The sequence below is a fragment of the Primulina eburnea genome, unplaced genomic scaffold, assembly GCF_022965805.1.
Source record: "Primulina eburnea isolate SZY01 unplaced genomic scaffold, ASM2296580v1 ctg695, whole genome shotgun sequence".
Classification (NCBI taxonomy): Eukaryota; Viridiplantae; Streptophyta; class Magnoliopsida; order Lamiales; family Gesneriaceae; genus Primulina; species Primulina eburnea.
Window position 1 is genome coordinate 9,383 of NW_027331472.1, and position 27,399 is coordinate 36,781.

The 27,399-nt window shown below is 40.5% G+C and overlaps 1 protein-coding gene and 1 long non-coding RNA gene across 4 annotated transcripts; one reads left to right on the top strand and one right to left on the bottom strand.

Moving 5' to 3' along the window:
- The first annotated feature begins 1,410 nt into the window (after positions 1 to 1,410).
- LOC140821664 (uncharacterized) lies at positions 1,411 to 27,197 on the top strand. Of its 3 annotated transcripts, none has more exons than XM_073182201.1 (4): positions 1,411 to 1,552; positions 25,240 to 25,368; positions 25,509 to 25,627; positions 26,871 to 27,197. In XM_073182201.1, the coding sequence occupies exons 2-4, from the start codon at positions 25,284 to 25,286 to the stop codon at positions 26,982 to 26,984; spliced, it is 318 nt and encodes a 105-aa protein (XP_073038302.1). In that variant the 5' UTR covers positions 1,411 to 1,552; positions 25,240 to 25,283; the 3' UTR covers positions 26,985 to 27,197. The 3 variants fall into 3 exon arrangements, with proteins under 3 accessions (XP_073038302.1, XP_073038301.1, XP_073038303.1); XM_073182200.1 differs by lacking the exon at positions 1,411 to 1,552 and adding an exon at positions 22,917 to 23,061; XM_073182202.1 differs by lacking the exon at positions 1,411 to 1,552 and adding an exon at positions 23,367 to 23,385.
- Positions 4,766 to 8,027, bottom strand: LOC140821661 (uncharacterized). Its single transcript, XR_012115794.1, has 3 exons — positions 7,509 to 8,027; positions 7,347 to 7,392; positions 4,766 to 5,004 (listed from the first exon to the last, which is right to left on the bottom strand). It is a non-coding gene; the product is annotated as an uncharacterized lncRNA (long non-coding RNA).
- Positions 27,198 to 27,399: the final 202 nt, after the last annotated feature.

Genomic DNA, 27,399 nt, shown 5'->3' on the forward strand with positions numbered 1-27,399 from the left:
AAAATCAAGTCAAAGTCAACTAATTTTAAATATTAGGACTATTTAAAGGTCTTACTTGGAGAATGGTAGTGGAGGCCTCCGGAGTGGATGAAGTGCTACATCCAAGGAGGAGTGCAAGGAACATCGCCATTAGAGAACTTAATGAATATTTAGAAACATCGGAGGAGGAGAATGAAGAAAATGTTGATTGAGTCCGATGATGAGAGGATCATGGATGTAGTAGATGGTGCATATGTAGATGATTTGGAAGATTAGTTATGTTTAGTCTACTACTTGTTCTAATGATGGATAATTGATTGAAACTTTGAAAATTTGAACTTAGTTTTTTGGTAAAAAAAAATATATATATATATATTACTTCGTTAGCATAATAACATTAATATAATGATGAATCTTTATTAATTGCACATTATCTATATGATATTATGTTTTGTGCTTAAACATTATTTAATTGCACATTTTACATAAAAATGATAATATGGCATGATTATCTATAAAAAATTACTTAAAAAAATCCAACCGCCTAGGCACCGCCGAGGCGGCCGAGGCGGTAGGCGGTCACCGACCGCCCCGCCACCGCCTCCCGCCATTTACAACCTTGGTCATTGTATCATTTTACGATTAGTTATTTGTCATTGTTATGACTAGCCACAAAAAAAATACATGTATTTTTAAATTGAATAGACGGATAGACCCATAAAAAAAATTTGTCGGATATCAGTAAAATACTCGAACCCGATAATGTCGGGTACCCGACGTTTAATTGCCCACCCCTAATATAGTGAATGATGCCTTCTTTATTTAAATATGTTGTTTACAAGGCAGAGCGTTTGGTGCAGTTTTTGACAAAAAAATAACTATACTTCGTATGTGGTATGATCTATGAATTTTATTTTTAATCTTGATTTCTATAACAAAATTCGATCCAAGCACTTGGTAAAAAAAAAATGGATCATCCTGCAACTACTACAATATATGCAACTTTTTGAGGAGGGCAGGCTATTCCACGTGTCACTTATTTCTAATTGTTTATAAATATTTATGCATGCATATGTGTCCTTGGTCTTTGGGTCCAATTCACTTCGGCCTTAGTTAAAGTTGAGCTCCAACAAATGCAACTACTCCAACATATGTAAACTTCTCAGCCCAATTCTTTTTATCATTAATGAAGCTCAACCAAAAACCCAAGTTCAATAGCAAACTTGGGCCTCTTTTGACAAACAGCCGTGTAAGTCAAATTCCCAAATGCCACATTCAAAATCCGGAAGTCTGCTTTCTTTTGATTCACCAAAAAGTTCTCTGGCTTCTCCTGTGAAGTGAAGACTTCCATTATCATCCACAGAGCCCGAAATCAATCCTGGACTTCCCCTGTAAACCCTTGCATCGTTTCCACGCTCCGATCAGTTCTTCTCGCCTCTGCCACTGTCTAATCATCTTGCGCTCGGCCTTCTCTTCTTCACTCCATCACAGGTCGGTCGACGGTTTCTACTTTTGACGGAAAGTGTCTGCTCTCCTCATCTAGTTCTTCTCTGGTATCGGTCGACTGCAACAGGTATGTCGTTGTCCCTAGTACTCGCTTGATCCCATCGTTGTTTCACTGGAATTTGGTGTGTTTTGATGGTTAAGTTACAAAAGATGCATCTATACCTTTGTCTAATGTCATGCCTACCATCTGGATGGGTAACCTTCTACCCTTGGTTTTATCTTTCTTTCTCAACATCTGGCTTAATTCCTACATCAAAATGCAATTTCAAGCTTATTCGAATAATATGATTTCCCGATAGTTGTCTTCTGGAATTGCTTTTAGATGTCATCTTAGCCATTTTCATTTTATGACGTATGTTGACAATCTTGGACCTGTTTGTATTGTCCGAGAAATTCAGCTGATATGGTAACAATGGTTCATGAGACCTGCCACTGCTCTGGCCATCTTATGTGTAAGAATTCAGTCGTAACTAGAAGACATTAGATGATCTTGGGGCCTTAGGCCATTGGTTGGCCTTTGTATGTGGCTTTTTATCCTTGAATGAGTCCTGCTTTTATATGTCAGTGTTGGTAAATTTATTGATGAGAGGTAACACTTGACTGAGAGTTGGCCATAGGTTGGCCTCAACTCCCTTGTGAGCTTGACATCTATACATTTGTGTTAATTTGCAGCATCGTGCAAAAAAGGTAAATTTGAACCCATCCGTGAAAATTCTGTACTGCATTTATTCAAAACACCATCTCCCATTCGTAGCATACCCAATTTTTAAAAATTTGTTTAATAAACACATTTATGCATTGCACTTGAGTCGGACCTCTCTCCTACATACACGTCCGTACATTGCACTTCAGATGGATTTTTTTTCCGCATGCACGTCTATGCATTGTACGTAAGTCGGGTCCCTTTCCCGCGTACACATTTACTTATTGTTCTTGCATGTGGTGACTCCCCTTTATATTTGGTGATTGTTGATTTGACATTCTGGTTGTTGGATGTTGGTTGGAAAATGAAAATGAGTTGAATGTTATTTTGGATGTTGGTTGGGAAATGAAGAGGAGTTGAATGTGATGTTGGATGTTGGTGCTGGAAAGGAGTTTTCCATTGGTTCTTATACCCTTAACCAATTAATCTTACTCATTACACCAATTTCCAGTAAAACCATAGGTTGATTTAAAAACTCCCCACTCGTTATTATTTTTTCTCAATTAATTCTCTAGTAAAACAAAATTATCCAATATGATAAAAGTTGTCCACTGGACAACTTCATTCAATCATTTTCATTATTGAACAACAAATATGAACACCAGTGGCCCTAAGGCCTACTTCAAATGAAGTCTTAAAACAAAGAACCAAATATATATATATAAAAGTGGCTAGTAAGCCTACTCTTATAACAAAATAAAACTTTTAGGTCCTTTTGTGGTTTGTGCAGCGCTCTCATTATGCTATGTTCTTTCTTTATTCTTCGTTGTCTATCCAGACGAGCTTAACTCTCTGCTCTCTATCTTTATATGCCACACTTTTTAGGTGGCCCAGAGGCCTACCTCATGGAATATTACTGCATACGCAACAACCATTTTACCCAAGCTGCTGTATCACCTACTTTATCAACGATTTTTCGTAATATTCAATAAGAATAACAGAAAAATCAATCAAATGTATGCATAAGTGGCCGTAAGACCGACTCCCCACGTACCAAATCTCTTTCCATGTAACCAGAGGCATACTGTGGAGTCGAATCATTATTGTTCGAACAAAAGCTTGATTCCCGAAAGTAGCCGTAGAGCCAACTTTTTCCATCATATTTTGAAATATTCAAATAGTAAAAACAAAGATATATGCCAAAGTAGCCAAAAGACCAACTCCTCACTGGATACAAGGTCCTCTACTCTCTTTACTCACTCCTTCGTTCGTTTTCTTCCCTCATACTTCGAATTATGACTTTAGATACTTGCCATTTATGCATCTTTTATGTGGTTGAATATCTAAACATGATAGCCAATATGCATTTCCTTACAAGACTTTATGCACCTCGAATGGTCCTTCCTAGTTTGGGGACCATTTGCCCAAATCGATGTCCTTTGTTCCCAAGGACAATATGGTTTTCCAACCAATCTCTCCTTAATGGAAGCTCTTTTTATTGATCCTCCTATTGTAAATCATTGTCACTTTCTGCTTCTGTAACACTAAGGCATTATTATATGATTGGATTCTCAGTTCATTTACTTCTTCTAACTCCATGATCATTGCCTCACTGTAATGTTCAGGGAGAGTTCGTTATGTTTTTTCCACTCGCATTGATGGCACCATAATCTCCAATGGTAGCACCGCATAATGACCAAAGGTAAAGGAAAATGGACTAACCCTAGTGACAGTCCTTTTAGATGTTCTATATGCCCACAACGTTTTTGATAATAACATTGGCCAATCCCTAAGTCAAAAAATGTCGCAAATTGTCTATAAATATGGGCTTATGGGCAGTACCTTCTGTGATAGCAATAGTTGTGTTTGCTTTTATTCATAGTTCCTTCTGTGATGACATATCACATATTATCATCTTGTGCTGATAGATGTGCTTGCATTCAAATTTTCTAGTCGTCATATTATTCCTTAGAAAGTAGTTGGATTTTGTTAAATGAGGACATAAGTGTATATTAAATATTCAGATATCGGAAAAACCCTTTCTGATATCATTACTCGTATCGAGAAGGAGTTTAGAAGGAGATGAATAAACTCTTCTTAAATTAACTGATATATTTTTATTACTCAGAAAATAAACAGATCAGTTTGGAAAAAACTCAAATACAAAGTGAATATTTTAAATAATCTGATAAAATCAGATAAGACTGTAAGTAAGTAGGGAAGGGATAGGAATTTGTTTATGGAAGTTCAAATATTAAGCTTTTACATCTCTCCTTCTTCTGTGTCCAGAAAATTTCCACTAGAAGATTTGATCGATACAACTCAGATACAAAGTGAATATTAAATACTCGGTTCACCAACCCTATTGTAACGCCCAAGGCGTCTAAACATTTCATTTCGTGCAACTTGTGTGTGAAAATGCAGAGAAATAAATTTTTTCTTAAAAAGTTCTAATTATTCTAAGTGATTATATATGTATGATTATACATGTATTATGTATATGATCCTAAACATCTTGAAATTCACTAAAACAATAATTCAATAGAAATTTTTGCATGACTTAATCGTTTATCGGGCTCCACAGAAGAAAACAAGAACAATAAAACAAAAAAAAAAAACAAAAACAAAAACAAAACATCACAATATTCAACCATAATTCTTAAATCTATCAATCATCTAATATGCACCAAATTAGTTCTCACAATACAACATAAATCAAAAACAATAATCATCATGCAAATAAAAAAAATGTTTTGAACATCTACATAATAAATGGATCTCTTATGGACCGCGAGGTCTATGCGCCACCACACCTTGACATCTCGTCGATTACTCCAACACGAAGTCACCAACTACTACATCAATTTCTGGCTCACCTGCGCCAGACAAGTATAGTGAATCTAATGACTCAACAAGCTTATAAGGAATATTAACAAGTACAGTGCACTGAAGGCGTAGCATTCATAGGAAATGACATTAGGAGTTTAAAACTGCATAGGTAGGAACACATGTAATTAGCCATAAATTTAATACAAGAGGAACATAACTGTAACATCCATTTTCATAATTTTAACTTAAACATAACATTCGTCACTCAAATACGACATCTTCATTTTTATATAGGGATGATATATAGTGGAACAAGTGGACAACACATCGAGCACACTTAAACATAAGTGGAATGATCACGCTAAGTTGTACAACCCTTAAATAAACATAATACGCAGCCGCATTAACCAGAGCCGGCACCTACATCGTCAACATCAGTAGTCCATTTCGGAGCTCATCCCGAGGGTTCTTACTCCCATGGCTAACACTGCAAAAAAATTAGGTGTTAGCGACGATTTTGTCGCTATTTGAAAAATCGTCGCAAAATTTTGCAACGTTTTTGTTTAAACCGTCATCATTTAAAAAATTGCGTCGCTGGTTAGATCGGTTAGGGTTCTATATAAACCGTCGCTATTAGATCGGTTACTGTTTTAAAACTGTTGCAAATAGCGACGGTTTTCCGAATAACCGTCGCTAATTGTCGCTAATTAGCGACAGTTTATAAAACCGTCACTATTAAATCGGCGGCGGTTTTAAAACTGTCTCCGATAGCGACGCTTTTTTCAAAAATCGTCGCAAATTGTCTATAAATACTATACGGTCCATTTTTCTCCGCACCGCTTCACATCTGTGATAAATTTCTCTCTGTTAGGCGATTTTAGTTTCGATTTGGGGTAAGTTTTTTATCTTCAATTCTTGGTAAATTTATGAGTGTTGGTTAAGATTATGAATTTTGTTAGCTTGTAGTGCATGTCGTTTTCCAGCTGATTTTTTTGCGCGTGCACAGTGCTCCGGCGTCTTCTACGGTCAGATTGTAAGTTTGTTGTAGATTTATACATAGTTTAATTTATTTTTATTGCATGTTATTTAGGAATTAAATAATATATATTACATGTTTGTTATTAAAATATTATATTATATAATTTAAATATTCAATTAATTGTCAACATTAAAATTATTAAATCTGCCTAATTATGTTGTTGAACGAGAACTATTTAAGGAGTTCATGTATTAATTTATTTAATTAATTAGTATATGATAGCGATTGAGTAAAATACATCTTATTTATTCTTTTATAGGATAAAATGGATAACTATAGAAATTGGATGTATCGTCGGTTGGAGAATGAATTTCTAACGAATGAATATTGTGTTGGTGTAGAGTCATTTGTAACATTTGCACTGTGTCATCCTGAGTGTTTATTAAATGGAAATATACGTTGTCCTTGCAATCGACAAAAATGTCAGAACAAAATATTTTTAGATGAAGATACCGTTAAGGTACATCTCGGTCGTTATGGATTTGTACCAAATTACTACAATTGGTTTTTTCATGGAGAGGAATACATTCATCCGTTTTATCCTAATTTTAATATGGATGATCCTTCGTCATCTTCATATCCTGTTGCACCACGAATTGATCATACTCCATTTCTGGGTTTTTTTGATACTATTGAAGAAAATGTTAACTTTGAAGAGACCCCTGAAAATGAGAATGATAATTTTGGTGAAGAAAATTCTACAATAAATACTTTTTCCGAAGTTCCTGAAAGTCCAAACAGTTTTATTAAATCATTGTATGAATGCATTAAATCAGCCGAGAAAGAAATTTGGGATGGAAATCCACATGGTCATTCTGTGTTGTCTGTGCTCGCTCGGTTATTGAAGATGAAACATAAACAGAACATGTCCGAGCGCAATTACAATGACACATGTCAACTCATGTCAGAGTTATGTTCGTCTGATAACTACGTCCCTGAGAGTTTTTACACGACCATGAAACTTATCAAAGATCTAAAATATTTTAACATCACACACAGGGTATAAAATTTAATTCATGCTAATAAAATTATTAATTATATTGAAAGGTGCATTCAAGAAACTTGGAAAATCTTGCCTAATGTTGGTGTACGATTGAAACTCTTAACCTTGGGATCTCTTGCAAGCCTTTGATTATTACAAAACCTTCAAATACTCTATCAAGCACTTGGATGAGACATTCTTTCAAACACTTGGTATGCATCCCATTGTATTCCCGTTTCTTTTCAACATGATGAACATATAAGTACACATCAACATGAATTTCTTATTATCTAAAATATTTAAATGCAATTCTAATCATATCATAGATACAATCTCTTATACGAGTAGCAAGAAATGAGTTTACTTACAATACAACTTCGAATCGACCTAAACGATACATGAACCTCTATTAAGCTGCAAAAGTGAGGAGATCCTTCATCAATATACATAATTCCCAAGTTTATTCACAATCTAACATACCCATGCATCTAAACTACATATTCCGAGGATTATTTGCATAAAGGACGTACCTAGAAAGAGTTTCATGCGTAGATCTTGGTTCTAGTTTCAATTTGATGAAATATGTGATTTGTGAGCCATCTTGGAGGTAAATTTGAAGAACCCTAAGCCCGTTTCTCGATTATTAAGTGTTAGAAATGAAGAAATGGAGTTATTTGATTTCCATGCCTTTAAATGCCTAAAACATATTTAAAAGTCACACTTTTGTCAAACTGGCGCTCAAGTTCCGACCCTTTGGCGCTCAAGCTCCGTACCTACAGCTTTGTTCAGGTTGGATGGCGCTTAGGCCCAATACTTTGGCGTTGAGGCGCCGCTTGCTATGTTGGTGGCATTGTGATACTGCTACGTTGATGATAATGCGCGTAACATTCTTTCAGAAAATGTTTTACTTTTCAGAAGTTGGATATTCTATGAGTGACGGTGTATGAGAAAGCCTGTAAGGGAGAAAACATTAGAGGTAGCTCGTTTATGGGATAAGGCCCCATAGAGAGCCCAATATCGGGATAGACTATGGTTGTTAAAAAAACTTTAGGGAGCTCAAGATCGGGATAGCCCATGGTCGTTGAAAAACGTTTTTTTTTATCCTTATCAAGGGATCCATTAGGGATCTTCTCTCGTAAACATGACTCCTCTGGGCCTTCTCCCTCACGGGCTTTCGCATGTGCCATCACTATTAAAATATCTCACCGCTGAAAAGTAGTTTCTTTCGCCTCTACCAACACTCCAACCCTGTACCTCCAGGATTAAGTACTTAGATTCTCAGTGTTGGTTTGGGGGGGAGGGGGCGAATGAAAACCAATTTTCAGGGGTTAGATATTCTACGAATGACAGCGCATGAGATATCCTTGGATGGAGAAGTCCTCAGAGGGAGCCTGTTTACAAAAGAATTCCCTAGAGCGAGCCCAATATCAGCATATCCCATGGTCATTACACCTATTGAGTTGAAACTCTAGCAACTACTTCAATAAAGTTCAATTTGTTCAAAAACAACCTTATTATATTTACAATAATTATCACTCAATAATAATTCTATTGCATACAAATAATTGAGAACAAAGTGTGCACAAAATGATCCCCTGTTTACAAAAGAAGGCCCTAGAGCGAGCCCAATATCAGGATATCCCATGGTCATTACACCTATTAAGTTGAAACTCTAGCAACTACTTCAATAAAGTTCGATTTGTTCAAAAACAACCTTATGATATTTACAATAATTATCACTCAATAATAATTCTATTGCATACACAAATAATTGAGAACAAAGTGTGCACAAAATGATCCCATGTTTACAAAAGAAGGCTCTAGAGCGAGCCCAATATCAGGATATCCCATGGTCATTACACCTATTAAGTTGAAACTCTAGCAACTACTTCAATAAAGTTCAATTTGTTCAAAAACAACCTTATGATATTTACAATAATTATCACTCAATAATAATTCTATTGCATACAGAAATAATTGAGAACAAAGTGTGCACAAAATGATCCTTAAAATGATCTAATATAAGCTCATAATGTATCTTTGAAGAGATGCTGAAATTTCAAATGATACTTTATGATTATCAATGAAACAATAGTCTTCTCTCAACTCTGAAGCATCCCATTTTATAAATATTGGTCACTGATGTTAATAAATAAAGACGGTACTCACAGATGTACTGAATACCCGATAATTATACAGAGAGTGCAACATGTCCTTGTTCTTTATCCAAAAATAGTACTGATACCCCTAGTAGGATCCGGGTCATAGTCAGGGTCGATTTCAGGAGTATCCGGGTATAACTCCTCTTCCCGGATGGTATAACTCCTCTTCCCGGATGGTATAACTCCTCTTCCCGGATGGTATAACTCCTCTTCCCGGATGGATTGGTGTTGTACGCAATTCTTTATTATTTACCCGGGCTCTCATAGAGTTGGTCGGGTGCTTCTCCCCTGACCGGGTAGTGTTTTCCAGTTGCATATCCACTTTGGCAACCTCGAAAATAGCGTTACCTCGACAAGTGAGCCACACTTGAGTATAATCATTACATGCCATCTAATCTGCCAGAGCAACTTGGGCTTGGAGTGTCCGAGAAGTCATCAGAAGCTAGGAAGGTAAACCGACTTAGTAGATGTCACGGAAATCGAGGAAACTACCCATTCCTCCCCTATAAATAGCAGGTATTAAATTCATTTAATAGAGAGACTCTTTGAACTAAAAAGTATTGTTCACATATATTCGCATATATATTGCTTAATTTCTTCTTTGCCTGCTGATTTAAGCATCGGAGTGGTCACGTCGGACACCCCTCCGGCGCCCATTCACGAGTTCATCTTCTTGTTTGCAGGTCAAGATTGAAGCCATATACCTTGTTCATTTTCCTAAACAACACTACAAATACTTGATTCGATCCGGTGGAGCACCCGACCCTGCTCATCTATTTCGCCTGGATCGCATCATTGGCGCCGTCTGTGGGAAATATACTGAATTCAAGACGTTGATATGGCTCGTACAAGAAGAACCGATCAGGGTGATCCTCATGCCCAGGGGGATGGGGGACAGACTTCGAGACAAGCCAATGTCAATAATACTGGGCCAAACATTACCCTGACCCCTGAGGAGTTAAAAAGAATGATGGCTGATGCCGTCGCGTTATATGCAGCTGGAAAGGAGGTCTCTCGACCTGTTACACCACCCGGTGATAAACAGGGTGATAAACAAGGACATGAAGAGGAGCAAGAACAGGAGAGGAGGGAAAAGGAAGTAACAGGGGAAGATGAGGAGTCTAGCGCCGGATCCAAATCTCCTACCATGGCAGAGGAATTGTCAAATTTACGGCAGAAGATGAAGGTCCTCGAAGGACAGTTGGAAGAACGAAGCGTTGCCCGAACAATCTTGAGAGGATGTCCGTTCGCAGACATCATAGTCCGGGAACCTCTTCCCGGGAATTTCAAGTCCGCCAAAGTAAAAGATTATGATGGCAACGCTGACCCAGAGGAACACTTGGCCAGATTTGAAAATACGGCCATGTTGCATTGCTACACTGACCGAATTAAGTGTAAAGTATTCCTAACGACGTTGGTGGATTCAGCTCAGAGGTGGTTCGAAGGCCTGGCATCCCAGAGTATTAACTCCTTTCAGGATTTCCAGAGGGTGTTTTTACACCATTTCAGTAGCAGCAAGAAGTACAAAAAGACTGCTTTTAGTCTTTTTGAGGTGAAGCAGAGTCCCGAGGAGAGTTTGCGGGCTTACATCAAAAGGTTCAACAGAGTGGCTCTAGACGTCCCATCTTGTGCCACCGAGACCAAGACTACTGCCTTCACCCAGGGTCTGAGAGAGGGTGAATTCTTTAAATCGCTAACCAAAAAAGTGCCCGGGGATTTTGAGGATCTGTTATCCCGGGCAGAGAAGTACATAAATATGGAGGAAGCCCAGAAACAGAAGAGGGAAGCAGTGAGGAAAGAAAGGGGAGACCGGGTATCCAAACCCGAGGAGAGGGGACAGAAGAGGGGCAATCCAGGGCATTTCTCTCATCATGTGCCTCTGAAGATTCCCCGAGAGAGGGAGGTGCAGGAGTGTAGTAGGGATTTAGCTCCGGATCATCAACTGGCTCGGCCAGAGAAGACAGGATTTTGTGCGCTTCACAAATTAGGCTATCATAATACTGAGGATTGCAAAGTTCTAAAGGGAAATTATGTTGCGCCTTCCTTCCCAAAGCCCACTATCAATACTCAAATGTCTAGGGTGCCGCCGTGGGCATCCCGACAGCCCGGATCTAGTTCTCAGAGAGGAGGTGTGAGAAACAACTCTAGAACCGAGCCCGGAAGAAGAAGGGGGCCTGAACCTGAGCAGAGAAAGAAGTCACCCCCCGTTGTAGGGACAATTAAAATGATATCCGGAGGCTCTACTGACGGAGACTCCAATCGGGCAAGGAAGTCAAGAAGTAGGAAAGAGTGCTTGGAGGTGGAAGGAATGAGGGGCAATGAGGCAGTCATCAGTTTCGGCCCGGAAGACCTGAAAGGGGTGAATCTACCCCACAACGATGCCTTGGTGATCCAAGCCCGGGTGGCGAATTATGACATTCTGCGGGTTTTCGTAGATTCAGGCAGTTCTGTGAATGTAATTTTCCAAGATGCTTTTGAGCAGATGGACTTACAGGGCTATCACCTGGAAACAGTGGAAACTGCTCTTTTTGGTTTCGCCGGACACATGGTTTATCCAGAGGGGGAGATTATTTTGCCGCTGACTCTGGGCTCTCACGATCTAAAGAAAACAGTGATGACTTCTTTCACTGTGGTGAACTCCCCGTCATCATATAACATTATCCTGGGGAGGCCGGCTATGAATGAGTTAAGGGCTGTAGCGTCTACCTACCACCAGAAAATAAAATTTCCTGTGGGAGCAAGGGTAGGAGAAGTTCGGGGAGATCAACCCTCTTCTCGAAAGTGTTATGTAGAAGCGGTCCGGGCGGATCGGAGCAGATTTAAGAGGGAGGGGAAGAGAGTTAGGACAGGAGAAAGAATAGTGGAGGAAGGGGAGATCCACTTTGTGGCAGAAGAAGAGCAGGAGGCGGTGGAAGTGGGGCCGGGACAGCAAATCCGGGTGGCTCGGGATCTCAGCATGACCACCCGGGTAAGTTTAATTAAGTGTTTAAAAACTAACATTCACGTATTTGCCTGGTCCCAGCAGGAGCTTACGGGGATTTCTCCCCTTATATCGGAGCATCATTTGAACATCATCCCGGGATCTCACCCCGTGAAGCAAAAAAAGAGGCATTTTGGTCCTGAAAAGGACAGGGTCATATCCGAACAAATAAAGGAGCTCCTGAAGGCAGGGCACATTCGGGAGATTCAATTCCCTACGTGGCTTTCCAATGTGGTTTTAGTACCTAAATCCACTGGCAAATGGCGCATGTGCGTAGATTTTCGTGATCTAAACAAAGCATGCCCCAAAGATCATTATCCACTGCCCCGGATTGACCAGCTGGTAGATTCCACTTCTGGTTATGAGCTGCTGAGCTTTATGGATGCGTACCAGGGGTATCATCAAATTCCCCTGGCCAAAAAAGATCAAGATAAGGCCAGTTTCGTCACCTCGGGAGGTACATTTTGTTATGTTGTAATGCCTTTCGGGTTGAAAAATGCAGGGGCCACCTATCAGCGTCTTATGGATAAAGTATTCGAGAAGCAGCTGGGGCGGAACGTAGAGGTCTATGTGGATGATATCTTAAGCAAGACCCGGGAGGTCACTACTTTTATTGATGATCTGGAGGAAACTTTTGCCACCCTTATGCAATATGGGATCAAGCTTAACCCGGCCAAATGTATTTTTGGCGTAAAGAGTGGCAAATTCTTGGGATTCATGGTCACAGATCGGGGAATTGAGGTAAATCCAGAGAAGGTGAAGTCTGTCTTGTGTATGCCTTCCCCCCAATCTGTAAAAGAAGTACAAAAACTAACAGGAAGGATTGCTTCCCTTTCTCGATTTATATCCCGATCAGCACACCGAAGTTATCCTTTCTTTCAAATCTTGAGAAAGGCCCAGCAATTCGGGTGGAACGATAAATGTGAACAAGCCTTCCAGGACTTGAAAGCCCATCTTGCAGAGCTCCCGGTATTAGTAAAGCCCGAGCCCGGGGAAAAATTATTCCTATATTTATCCTCTACAGAGCATGCTGTCAGTTCAGTGTTGATCAAAGAGGAAGGCTCTGATCAGAAGCCTATTTATTACGTCAGCCACGCTCTAAGAGGGCCCGAACTCCGGTATACAGAGGTAGAGAAGATTGCATTGGCTTTAATCGTAACTTCCCGGAAGCTAAGACCGTACTTCTTATCACATCAAATAGTGGTTCTTACCAACAGCCCTCTTGGTAAAATCATGACTCATGCTGAGGTATCTGGGCGAATGATTAAGTGGACTGTGGAATTGGGGGAGTACGATATCGAATATAAACCACGAGTGGCTATCAAGGCACAAGCTTTGTCAGACTTCTTGTCTGAGATGATCCAGCCCAGTGAAGAGGAAGTGTGGAGAGTTTTTGTAGATGGGGCGTCTAGCCTGGCAGGGTGCGGAGTAGGAGTCGTGATGATATCTCCCCCGGGAGAAAAAATCAAATTGGCAATAAGGATTGATTCCCGAGTAACTAATAATGAGGCCGAGTACGAGGCTGTGCTAGCTGGAATTCGAGCTGCTCGGGAAGTCGGGGCTTCCCGAAAAATTATATATTCTGATTCACAGCTTGTCACTCAGCAGATAAGGGGTGTCTACGAAGCCAAAGATGACAGGATGCTGAAATATTTACAGCTTATCAAAACACGAGCGGAGGGCTTTTCGGATTGGAGTATCGAACAGATACCCCGAGAGGAGAACAGCGAGGCGGATATTCTGGCAAAAATGGCTGCCTCCCTAAGTGAAGTAAGTACCCGAGAAGTGTTGCACGTCTCCCGTTTGATCCTCTCGACCGACGAAGGAAGAGCCCCCGATCCAGAAAACTCTTGGATGACGCCCTTAATCAGATTTATTGAAAAGGGTGCACTACCCGAGGACAGAGGTCAAGCCCAGAAGATTAAGAGACAGGCTTCCAGGTTTGTTTTCTTAAACTCAATCTTGTATAAAAGATCATTCCAGGGGCCTCTCTTAAAATGCTTACCTGAAGAGGAGGTAGATTATGTACTCCGGGAGATTCATGAAGGATGCTGCGCAGAGCACCTTGGAGGAATGTCTCTAGCTCGAAAAACCATGCTTGCCGGGTTTTGGTGGCCAACTCTTAACCGAGATGCCACCCAGATAGTTCAAGCTTGTCAGAGCTGTCAACATCACGCAAATTTTAAGCACAGCCCGGCCACTCTCATGAAGCCCATCTGGGCATCTTGCCCTTTCGATCAATGGGGTATGGATATTGTGGGTCCCTTCCCAACTGCTCGGGCTCAGAAGAAATTTTTATTAGTAGCAGTGGATTACTTTTCCAAGTGGGTTGAAGCCGAGCCCTTAGCCCGAATTACCGAGCAGGAAGTGTTGAAATTTCTGTGGAAGAATATTGTATGCCGATTTGGGGTGCCCAGAAGACTAATCTCGGACAATGGCAGACAATTCCAGGGCAAAGAAATTATGTTGTGGTGCCAGGAAATGAAGATTATTCAATCTTTTACCTCTGTTGCATATCCACAAGCTAACGGTCAAACAGAGGTTGTCAATAGAATCATTGTGCAAGCACTAAAGACCAGATTACAAGGTAAAGGAAAAGATTGGGTGGAAGAATTGCCTAGTGTTCTCTGGGCTTATCGGACTACTCCCCGGGCACCTACTCAAGAAACTCCTTTCAGCTTAGTGTATGGTTCTGAGGCAGTCCTTCCCGTAGAGATCGGAATGACTTCTTCTCGGGTAGAAGCTTACCCAAGCAGCAATGATCAGGCCAGGGCTATGGAATTGGATCTGATAGAAGAAAAGAGAGATCGAGCATGCATCCGAATGGAAGCATATAAGAATCGGATTATGAAATCATATAACAAAAGGGTCCGGATCCGAAATTTCCAAATAGGAGATCTCGTCATGAAAAAGGTCAATCCTGCTGGGGAAGTCGGAAAGTTAGAAGCCAGGTGGGAAGGACCTTACAAGATTACTCGAAAAGTCAGTTCGGGATCTTTCTATTTAGAAGATGCACAAGGGCGTTCCCTCAAGAGACCTTGGAATGTATTTAATTTAAAACAGTATTATGCTTAAATGGATGTATTGATTGAAGATATAATGGAAGATATATTTTTCTCAGAAGTGTTCTATTATTTCTTACATCTTAAGTTCGACGAGTACTAATCTTAAAAGCCCAGGGCACTACACCCTGGCTCGGGGCCACACACCTCGACCATTCCAAGTCCCGGGACATGCTCCCCGGCCCAAGGCTCCGCACCTTGGTTCTTAAAAGCCCAGGGCACTACACCCTGGCTCGGGGCCACACACCTCGACCATTCCAAGTCCCGGGACATGCTCCCCGGCCCAAGGCTCCGCACCTTGGTTCTCAAAAGCCCAGGGCACTACACCCTGGCTCGGGGCCACACACCTCGACCATTCCAAGTCCCGGGACATGCTCCCCGGCCCAAGGCTCCGCACCTTGGTTCTCAAAAGCCCAGGGCACTACACCCTGGCTCGGGGCCACACACCTCGACCATTCCAAGTCCCGGGACATGCTCCCCGGCCCAAGGCTCCGCACCTTGGTTCTTAAAAGCCCAGGGCACTACACCCTGGCTCGGGGCCACACACCTCGACCATTCCAAGTCCCGGGACATGCTCCCCGGCCCAAGGCTCCGCACCTTGGTTCTTAAAAGCCCAGGGCACTACACCCTGGCTCGGGGCCACACACCTCGACCATTCCAAGTCCCGGGACATGCTCCCCGGCCCAAGGCTCCGCACCTTGGTTCTCAAAAGCCCAGGGCACTACACCCTGGCTCGGGGCCACACACCTCGACCATTCCAAGTCCCGGGACATGCTCCCCGGCCCAAGGCTCCGCACCTTGGTTCTCAAAAGCCCAGGGCACTACACCCTGGCTCGGGGCCACACACCTCGACCATTCCAAGTCCCGGGACGTGCTCCCCGGCCCAAGGCTCCGCGCTTTGGCTCTTAAAAGGCCCAAATGACCATGAGGACCGGGTCTGGGAATACATATGTATTTCACATATCATTTAGTCACAAGGAAGAAAAGAAAGTTCTTCATTAAAGGGCTCGAAGGCCGGAAATTACAAAGAAAAAAGAGAGAAGGTAAACAATCCTACTCTAAAGGTGCAGTTTGATCCCCGGACTCCCCAGCCTCTTGGTCAGCATCACCATCTTTAGGAAGGGAGTTAATGGCTTTGTCAATATCCGGGAAGCCTTCTTTGTTAGCCGGGATTAAGTTTTCCTCTTCAAACTGTTCCCGGCATTTCTCAAAACCGACTTTGAAGTAGTTGTATGATCTATCTTCAACAGCCGCTTGGAAATCTGAGGATTGAAGGAAAATAGTCTTCCATTCCTCTTGAGTAAGCTGTAAGGATTTAAGCTTATCCTCAGCAGCCACGACTCGATGTTGTTGGTGAGTAGCTTCTTCCTCAAGGTAGCGGGTCCGGGATTCCAAGAAAGCAATCTGCCTTTGAGAGGCCTCTTCTCGGATTAAACTTTCATCCCGAGCACGCTGAGCGGAAGCCAAATGCTGGTTGGCCATTTCCAGGGAGGCCAGGAGACCGGTGACTTTCTCCTCATGCAGCTTGGTAGCCCGGGCAATATCTTCTCGAAGTTGATCATGAATTTCTTGAGCCGCCCGGGCTTGCCTATTTGTCTTGGTGGCTACTGCAGCCACCTCCTCAAAAGCAGACATTATCATTTGAGCAGCCTGAGCAAAAACAAAGAGCAAAAGTCATAAAGAATGTGTCAAAATATAAGTGTAATAAGGAGAAAAACTTACGGAATAGAGGCGATTCGATCCTTCCAGAAATCTATTGCAGGCCGGAACACTTTTTAGAAAGGCCGCCTCAGAAAGACTGAGCATCTGCTTAAAGCGTTTCGCGCCACTAGAAGTAGGCCCTTCGAAAAAAATGTTAGTCGAAGGAAATTCGGAGCTGGAGGCTTCCTTGAACTGCGGAGGAGGAAGGGATTCGTGGGAACCAGAAGGACCCTGATCACCTGCAGGAGGATTATCCAAGATAATCAGTTCGGGCTCGACAGCCAAGATCCTTTGCCTTTTACTAAGAGGAACCAGATCTTCGGCCTCCTCTGAGGTCTCAACCACTACCCGAAGAGTATCATCCCGGGAAGGATTCTCTCGAGTAATTTCGATTCCCCGGGGCGTTTCCTCCATAGCACGTTGTTTTTCTGCTTCGGCCATTGCCCGGTTTGTTGCGAGTTCCTTTTCCCGGGCCGCCTTTTCGACTGCTCGTCTTTTAGCGAAAGCTGCTTGCATCTCGGAGTTATCTGGACAGAGGAGAAGTAAGTGTTGAGTAAATCAAGGAAAGAACAAGGGAGGGGGTGGCAAGAAAGAAGGGTGAATTACCGGGTTGAGGGCCCGAGCCCGCCACCTCATCAATCATGCGATCTTCGGGATCCTCACCCCGGGGACTCAACCCATATATGTGATCAAATTATCATCAGAAATTAATGTGGAAGATGAGTATTTGCGCCCTTCCACCAAATCCTGGCTCACGATGAAGGGTTCTTCAAATTTATAGGTGCCGGGAAGCGAAGGTTGTGTAGGCAGAGAAGAGAGAAAGCCAGACAAGCAGGGAAGATCTCCCGGAAGTCGAATAAAAAAGTATCTTCCTTTCCACCCTTTTTGAGAAGAGGGAATATCATCAAGGAAGCGAGCGTTATGCCGGGCAGTCAGGGAAAAGGCATTATCCCCAAACCGGCAAGAAAAGTAATAGTGAAGAATGAGGGGGTTAATAAGAAAATTATTCATGTTAAAGAGGACATAAGTGGCAGCCATTATCCTAAAAGAATTAGGGTGAAATTGGTTAATGGGTACGCCAAAAAATTTGGCAACTGCAATGAAAAAGGGGTGAATCGGAAATCTAAGACCATTCTTAATTTGGTCCCGGAAAAAAGTAGTGTACCCTTGAGGGGGGTTTTTTGCCCTATCAGAGGACTCGGGTATTAAAATAGAAAGATTGGAAGGAATACTACCCAAGGTCCTAAGTTCTTCATCCGCCCCTGGGCGCAGGGTGCTACTCAGAGAGGAGAACCAGGGAAATCCCGGGGCCTCGACAGGAGGAGGGCTCACGGCCCGAGTTTTGCCCTTACCTTTTCTTTGGGCGAGAATTCGGGAGGAATTAGGAATGGAGGGTTTAGAAGAAGATGGTTTAATTAAAGAGGCTACTGGTCTCTTAGCAGGTTGGGTGACAGAGCGTTGGGGTGGGGGAGATTGAGAAGCATCGGAGCGTAACGCAGCAGATTCGTCGCTAGGAGAGCCTCGCGCATTGGCTCCCGACGTTGAAGAAGTAGAGTTTGACATGATAAAAATAGAGAACTTACAGGTTTTGAAGAGGAGCTTCGGAAGTGGGTGATTTTTTGCACGGAAGAGCTTCGAGGAGCAATTTAAGCAGGGCTTCGCCGGAGATTCGAATTTGAAAGTGATATTTTCAAAATAATTTAGGCACTACTTATAAGGAGAAGGACTCGATCTCTACCCTTGATTTGCATCTAATCGGATGGACGAGATGATCCTTGGGAATCGGTAAGGACACGCGTAATCATTATGGTGTCAGACTTATCAACGCCTCGAAATTCGAAACGTTGATAACCGTTGAAGCAAGAAAGGTACGTACTATCACGGTACCTTTTGAATTACCCAGTTTTTGGTAGCCCGGGGGGTTTAAGGCCGCGGCATGTTATTTGGGAGCCCGGGAGGTTTAAGGCCCCGGCATGTTATTTTATAAATCGGGAGGTTTGAGGCCTCGATATGTTATATGTTATGTTAAACCGGGGAGATTTTAAATCCCGGTTTTTACTTGGAAACACGTAAATTTGAGGGAAGTACACAAGCAAAATGCGCGAAGTAAAAGGCGAGGCCCCCGACAACTTGTTCGATAGCCCGGAAATTTAATTACCCGGGATTGTGTTTTTAGTCCAGGAAGAAGGATATCGCACCCCGGAATAGATTCCCAGACAGGTATATCGCGGAGACGTTTTCAGTTTTATAATTCGAATTATTACGATTGGTTGAGCATCTATTGTTGCGACGCACGTAAATTTATATAGATTTTCTGGAAAAGAGGCAATAAAGCAATAAAAAGCAATAAATTTCTCATTACATAAAGAAGCGGCGAGCAATTATGTCATCCATTACAACAGACACAGAATCTCGCCATTCTGTTATCCAGTTAGTCAGCTCGTGGATTCGAAGATTGACAAAGGTTTCATTGTGCATTATCTTGGTTAGCGCATGCCATTCTTTCCGCAGCATCATGTGTAGTAGAACCTGGTCATTAACCAGGTCTGTAATCCGAGCCACTGCAAATTCTCGGATATACTTCCTCGCTCTTGCTCTTTGTGCTCGAGTAAGAACGAGACTGTTGCGGTAGGAAAAATCCAGATCGTGGGCCTTATCTCGTACGGTCATAACTTTCCTCCACACGCTCTCCTCGATGCCTCTCTTCAGCTCCTCTAGATGAGGACGCATTGCCGGGGTCACCAAGACGTGTGTGCTGCTGCAAGCACTGGAACCGCCTGAACTCGACATGGTAAAATGGGAAATTGTTTTTTGTGTTCACCCTCTTACTTATAGGCAAACGTCCTTAAATGTGGGGGAAATCCAAGAGTCTCAGCCATGCGAAGCGTCTCCTTTATTATTCAAAGGCAAGAGTTGATCATAGCCATCAGATTTGGACAGGTGTATGATCAGGATGTCCCTCGTAAATTGCGCGGAGCAGACGAAAGGATCTGAACAGCTATCAAAACGTCAAGTCTGAGGTGCCTCGAAATACGGAACGTTTTTGTTTGGCAGGAGTTCAATAAATCTCATATTATTATGGCACCACGTCAGCAGACCGGGGGATTCTTGGTCCCTGTTTATTCCTTCTCTCGGACTACAATCTCGAGATCTCAACATAACAAACTGGTAGACCGAGACCTCATTGGCCTAAGCATTATTATCTAGGGATTATTAGTCATGTCAATTTTCATTATTTAATTTCGTTTAAGTGGGTTTCGCTATTTACCAGATAAGTGCTAGAACGAAAACAAAAGGACATTTCATTATTAAAAATGAGCACGAATTACACGGAGATGTTCATCCTCTACAGCAACCCTCCATTTGTGCAGCCAACCGCTGAGATCTCCGGTAGCGGTCTTGCCAAAGCTATCTGACCCGGCTATGTCTTCCAGGATCTTCAACTCCTTTTCTAGCATTAGTGCGTAGACACCATGGTGAGTAAATATGTCCACATACTCCGCAACACAAAGACGTTCACGGTACTTCTGCATACGAGCCACGTTCTCAGGAGCAGGAGCCCCTTCTGCGTACTGAGAAGATTCCAGCTCGTACAATCTTTCCCAAAATAGGAGTATTTTGTGGAAAACTTCGTCTTCCAAATCAGTCTTCCGTCTCTCTGTGACCGCACGCATAAATTCCCCCGCCATATCAGGAGCTTTCGAATTGCTTGAGCTTGCCATTGCATTGATAAGATGGAAGGATAAGCAAGGTCTCTATTTATAGGGTAGAGCGTTCATCTCTACCTTCGATTCAAATTTAATCGGACGATCGTAGGACGCTTAGGAAATCGTGCGTCCAAGTGAAGAGACGTGTGCAGTTATTGAGAGTATAGACTCATCATTACCTTGAAAAACGAGCAATTTTCAGTAGCATCCTCATTAATGTATTCGATCGATTCTCTCGAGAATAGTGATTATCAGACATCGGGGAGTCAAGGATATGGGATACGAGACACTCCAAAAGTTCCCTTGTTTAAATATTTGTTCACAATTGCAAAGAGTGCAGAAAGGATCAAATCGGGACAGCGAGTCAAGCTCTAGCCCGACTATTTTAGGGATGGGTGGTGATACCCCTAGTAGGATCCGGGTCATAGTCAGGGTCGATTTCAGGAGTATCCGGGTATAACTCCTCTTCCCGGATGGTATAACTCCTCTTCCCGGATGGTATAACTCCTCTTCCCGGATGGTATAACTCCTCTTCCCGGATGGATTGGTGTTGTACGCAATTCTTTATTATTTACCCGGGCTCTCATAGAGTTGGTCGGGTGCTTCTCCCCTGACCGGGTAGTGTTTTCCAGTTGCATATCCACTTTGGCAACCTCGAAAATAGCGTTACCTCGACAAGTGAGCCACACTTGAGTATAATCATTACATGCCATCTAATCTGCCAGAGCAACTTGGGCTTGGAGTGTCCGAGAAGTCATCAGAAGCTAGGAAGGTAAACCGACTTAGTAGATGTCACGGAAATCGAGGAAACTACCCATTCCTCCCCTATAAATAGCAGGTATTAAATTCATTTAATAGAGAGACTCTTTGAACTAAAAAGTATTGTTCACATATATTCGCATATATATTGCTTAATTTCTTCTTTGCCTGCTGATTTAAGCATCGGAGTGGTCACGTCGGACACCCCTCCGGCGCCCATTCACGAGTTCATCTTCTTGTTTGCAGGTCAAGATTGAAGCCATATACCTTGTTCATTTTCCTAAACAACACTACAAATACTTGATTCGATCCGGTGGAGCACCCGACCCTGCTCATCTATTTCGCCTGGATCGCATCAAGTACTTACTAATTAAATTCCTTTGCATTATAGCTGAAAGAGATATCCAACATATACTTTTACTATCTTGCTGATAAGCTCATATGCTGACTATGGAACACAGAATTTCTTAAGATAAGTCTGTGGAACAGTGTGACCTGTCCTTGTTTAATTCAGCTCAGGTGTTGATCAACACAGATTAAGTCAGCAGGCGTTAAAGCGAGTGTGCTTGTCATATCATTTAGTTATAATTTTTGATAGTCTTGTTAGTTCATTTTTGTCGAATAAACTTCTTGAGTGATCTGCATTTGTCAATTTAACCAAGTCAGATTAGTTTACTTTGTAACAAAAAAACTTAGGGTCAAATTTTATCTTAACATAGAATTTATTGCGTAAATATAATTTGACATTCCTCATCACCGGTCAGAATCACTCACAACCTTTTTACCAATCAAAACTGGTCGGGCCAGCTGTGAACCGGTGAATCGATTAATAACTGATCCGACCGGTTCACTAATTTTTAATTTTTTTAGAATTTGATTATTTTCTTACATTTTCACTTTTATTTTTATTTATTTATATTATTATTTGGATTTTTAATTTTGTTCAAAATATTATTTTAGTATTATTAGAACTTATTTTAATTTATATTTTTGTCTAAAAAATAAAATCTTATTATGTTTGATTATATGTATGTTGTTTAGATTTTAAGTTTTATTTAAGATCTTTAAAATTTAAAATATATTATTTACTATCTTTTTTTTATATAATACAATAGTTTTTGGGTCCGACCGTCCAGTAGAATGATATGACCGATTGAACCGTTGATATGACCGATTGAACATTTTTTATAAGGTAGACCAGTAGAATTATCTGTTCGATTATAAAACACTTGTTATTATATCAATTTCGGTTTTCTTTTAAAAAATTATTATACTAATTTAACAAAACAAACAACTATTAGGTTGGAACTGCCCAAGGGCGGCTCTAGTCCCACCTAAATTAAAAAAAACTAATTCCACCTAAATTAAAAAAAAAATTAAATTAGTAATGTTTTTTTTTTCATTGAGCCCTACGATTTATCACACTTCTCTCAGACAAAGCAGGCCCTAGTGGGATCAGGCCTAGTGGCTTGATTTGTTGTGGTGTTATTGGACTTCTGGGCCTTGGGAATGGGCCTTCTGGCTGTGGATTTCCACAGCAGGCCATTCAACGAATCACAGTATCCACTTCCTTGAAATCCGATTTCCACAGCTACTCTCTCCCGTTTTTACTCAAAGTATTTGCTAAACCCTTGCCGCCACTTTAATCGACCGATTCACTGTTGTCGGTCTCCGAAATTTGTAATCGACCACATATTTGGAAAGCTCTCTCTGTAAGTTTCAGCATCATATTTACGAGTATCGAAACGTCAACCCGGAGATTTCATTTTTCTGTGTTTGCATCAATTGAATTGAATTAATGCATAAGAAAAATCTGTAAATGAAATTTTATTCTTCAATCTGAGTGCTTCGTTTATTTGAAACTTGGTTTCTTAAAAAGAACCATCAGTGACTGAGTTGATTGTGGTGTTCTGAATTTTGGGGGGGGGGGGGGGGGGGGAGGATAATGGGTTTCCTGAGGATTTTTTTTTTTTGTGCGAGTGTGAAGTGGTGGTTTTTTTCTCCGACGGAATCGTGGCCTTGATTGAATCTCTCTGGTATTTTATCCTTTTCATATTGATTCTGTGTGCTTTCCCCAAATTTGTCAAATGCAAACGAGGGATTGATTTTCCTTTATAGAACCATCCATTAAAACCTGAATTTTCAATCTATTGCTGTAATTCAGCTATACAATGGTCTGAGGTTTCTGATGCTACAGGCAGTTTTTGTGAAAATATGGAAATTTTTCTAGGTTCCTGTCATACTGGCTGCCAAAATTCGATTATATAGTTGCGATTTTGAATCGATGATCCCACTCTGGCAGAGTTATGGACGTATGAATATCTGATTTTGCTAATTGAGATCTACTTGAGTGCCATTATTGAACCGGCTGGGGCAACCTAGAGTCATTTGTTCCAACATTTAGACTTTGTTACCACACTGATGCTCATGTATTATTGTGTAATTGATGATCTGACATGTAGGATGATTTCATGATTACAATGGTGATAGACAGTTCCTTCGAACCCGTTGAATGATGGACTCTCATTAGATTCTAGTTGGTAAAAGTGTTGAGTGTTTAAAATTTTTATTCGATCATGCTTAGTGCAGTGTCGGTTTAAAGCATTATTTAAATGTTCAAGTGATTGCTTATCTTTAGTGCTAGTTTGTTACCCTGTATTATTCCCAACTTGGTAAATGGAGACTCCTTCACCATTTTACCCATTCTGTGGTCTTGGCTACTAACTATTTAGTGATACACGTACTCATGCACCTACATAAACTATTAATCTTCCGTTACGGGCTTATGGATCTAGTGGATTGTCCCAGTAAACTACTCTTTATGAATAATCGCTGATGATGGTTGTGTAGTAAATAGACTCTCTCTGATTTTCTGGGAGAACTTCAAATGATTCACTGAAGATGGTAGTCTGGTAGGTAGATTTCTCTCTGATCTTCTAGGAGAACTGAAACAAAATACACCTTGGTTTGTATGGAAAATATGTGCTTGTGTCTTTCCTTTGTGTCCTGCTGTCCTAGCTGCACAAGCTGTTTGATAGATTACAGATTTGCATGATAAATAGTTGGAGGAGGAAAGATTGAGGCGTCTATGTTTTTTAGCACGGTTTTTATTAAAAAAAACTTAAATTGATATAATAAACAATGTTTTCTTAACCGGACCAGTGATCGAACCAGCCTATCTAGTAAAAACAGTTCAACCATTCATATTGTTCCACCGGATGTTCGGACCGAAAAACTGTTATATATATAAAATAATAATATAATATAATAAATAGTATATTTTAAATAACAAAGTATTTTTCAAAGTTTAAATCTAAAAACATTTATATAATCAAATATACTTATATCTATATTTTTATACAAAAATAAAAATAAAATAAGCTCTAATAATGATAAAATAATATTTTTAACAAAATTCAAATAACCATATATATAACTAAACATAAAATTTAAAAATCGAAGAAAATAATCAAATTCTACAAAAAAAAAAAATTGGTGAACCAGTCGGACCGGTTTTGAATCGGATTACCGTCGGTCCGACCGGGTATTAATCGATTTTGATCGGTCCTAACCGGTTTGACTGTTAAAATGGTTTTTACACCAAGTCTGGACCGGACATCCTGGTTGAACCGTCCGGTCTGGTTTAAAAACACTGGTTTAATCAGTTGTAAAATACCAGTCCTACATGCCAATTTTTTTTAGTATTCATGCATTATCTTTTTCACGATAATTTTTTATTAAAAAACTTATAATCTATATTTAATTTAGGCGATCATTTAAAAAAAATCATGTCATCCTGATCATGTCCCGTTCTTAGCATAATGTGTTGTGATATTTTTTTAAAGACAATAAATATTGTATAATAAAATAATATTTATTTCAATCTACAGTAAATCTGCTGAAACCTCAGAGTAGGTGTAGAGTATCGGATCGCATGAGCCTGAGGAAGGAAGATTCCGCCGCAAAGCGGTCGCAACAGTCATGCGTCAAACGTTTTGACGCTTTGTGGTTTTGCTATTGTACGCCACCACTCTCTCGTTTGTTCTTTTAGTTTGATTTGGCACTGAACTTCGCAGAAGTTGTTTGAGATTGTGTTAACTTGAATATCTTCGAGATATTATGTAATCTTTCGAATTGATGAAGTTTGTTTCTGTGACAGCTCCAGTCTCTCAAATGCAACAGTACTATCGGCTCGGTACATTAGACAATTGTATGGCAAAGTGGGCGGACCTTTTTGATTGTTTGAGTCTCAAAACCAAAACTCCAGCTCAAGTAGAGGTGTGTGGTTAGCTGAATATTTGTTTTTTATTAGATAGTTTGTAATGCTCTTTCAACAGGGTTGGTTGTGGTACAATTTTCTTGGTACTTCTATCATAACTTGGGGTGTCATAGTCAAAGAGAGTCTCGAGAGTCGAGTATTGTGTGCTTGCTGTTAGGGCCCCCATCTCAAGCACTGTATCTTTTGGCATAAACTACTGGTTTGAAATTTCATGCTATCTTCTAGTTTGCAATATGATATAGAGCAAGAATTGATTATGCTGGCGCCACAATCAAAATATGGTGACTAGAATAATGTACGATGTAAAATATTTGAATGAAACTATTTGCACCAATGACAACTACCCTTATGACAAGAACTTGACGCAATAATTGGTATCTTGTGTTCAATTCTTATGATTGACTAGTTAAGGTAATTATTGGTTGAAATTGTCGAAATTAAATAATAGTTCCTACTCGAATGGTATTTGAGATGTGATGCTTGAATTGCTACACGGTAAAAAATTAGAGTTGTTTTTTGATTTAATGATCAGGATGTAATACTTGAGTCACTAAAAGGTTAAACATTAGATTTAGGTTTTGATACAACGACAAACGCCTGGTCTTAAATTATACACAAATATAGCACTGTATCCCTTCAGCCTATGATACTCCAAATTGTAAGGATTTCCAGGATAGCTAATGCTATTAGGTGAAAAATTTCTCTATGATTGCTTCTGTATTTAATTGCTTTAGTGAATAGTTAGCTGCAACTATTGTTGAGTAAAGAACTTCATATAAAACCCATCTTCCTCTTTATGATTTCCCATTGTGATTTCATTTATCTTCCTCACTTGAGTCGTGTTTCTTGTGTGGTTTCATCCATTAAAAATATGATTCTTACCCGCCGATCTATTTAATCAGAGGTGATGTAATTTGTTTCTTCGAATTCAGATCTTGAGTTTGTGTCACCCCAAGTACATGATTGTGTGAAATAAAAATCCAGATGGTGCATTTAATGAATGCGCTTCGATTAGGTTTTAGCATCTGTGTTCTCCTCACATTGCTCACACTCACTTAAAACTCTCAAACATTAATTTTGTAAGAGTCTGTTAGTAATATAAAACCATGTTACATTTTCTTATCATCTTTGTTAGATTTTGAAGCGATTAACTGCAGGCAGTTAATTTTACATGGTATATGTATGCTCTCCTACGCTGTTAATCTGAATTTTGATTGATAATAAATACCTGTATGTATGGAGGCGATTTTGGATGAGCGCGAGAAATCCAAGCGTCATATCTGGTCATATCGGTCTCCAGAGGAAGCGGCATCAAATTGGAAAAAAGTCTTTGGACATCTGGATGAGCTAGAATAGAATTTTCTTCTTAAGTGTACGTTTCTTGTTTCAAATTTTTTGTTTCGGCCATTGATGGAATATCTCAAATTTATAATTATAGCCTCGAGGTTTTTTCCCCTCTGTATGGAACAATCCAGTATCTTTTATTCACTATTGTTAAAAACATGCTTAGGCGCAAACGCAGCGAGTGCACCATTTGTGCTTCAGAGTGCTTTGAAGCGCAGGACTTCTATTTCAGGCACTGTAACATAGATTTGAAATAAAAGTTTTATTTTTTAAAGGCGTTTTGGTTGGTTTAATGTAATTTCATTCTCTGATATTGTTTTTGGATGTAATAATTTGGTTTGATTTGATTTGGAGAGAGATCTGAACGATAAATTTGAAATGAGAGCCATTTTGGGTGTATTTCAAATTCATCATCATTAACATTGCA

Bases quoted from the DNA above. Each gene is read 5' to 3' on its own strand.
- LOC140821664 (XM_073182201.1), top strand. From the start codon at position 25,284: ATGAGCCTGAGGAAGGAAGATTCCGCCGCAAAGCGGTCGCAACAGTCA. The intron at 25,369-25,508 runs GTACGCCACCAC...TTTCTGTGACAG, and splicing joins CGCTTTGTGGTTTTGCTATT to CTCCAGTCTCTCAAATGCAA. The intron at 25,628-26,870 runs GTGTGTGGTTAG...GTATGTATGGAG, and splicing joins AAACTCCAGCTCAAGTAGAG to GCGATTTTGGATGAGCGCGA.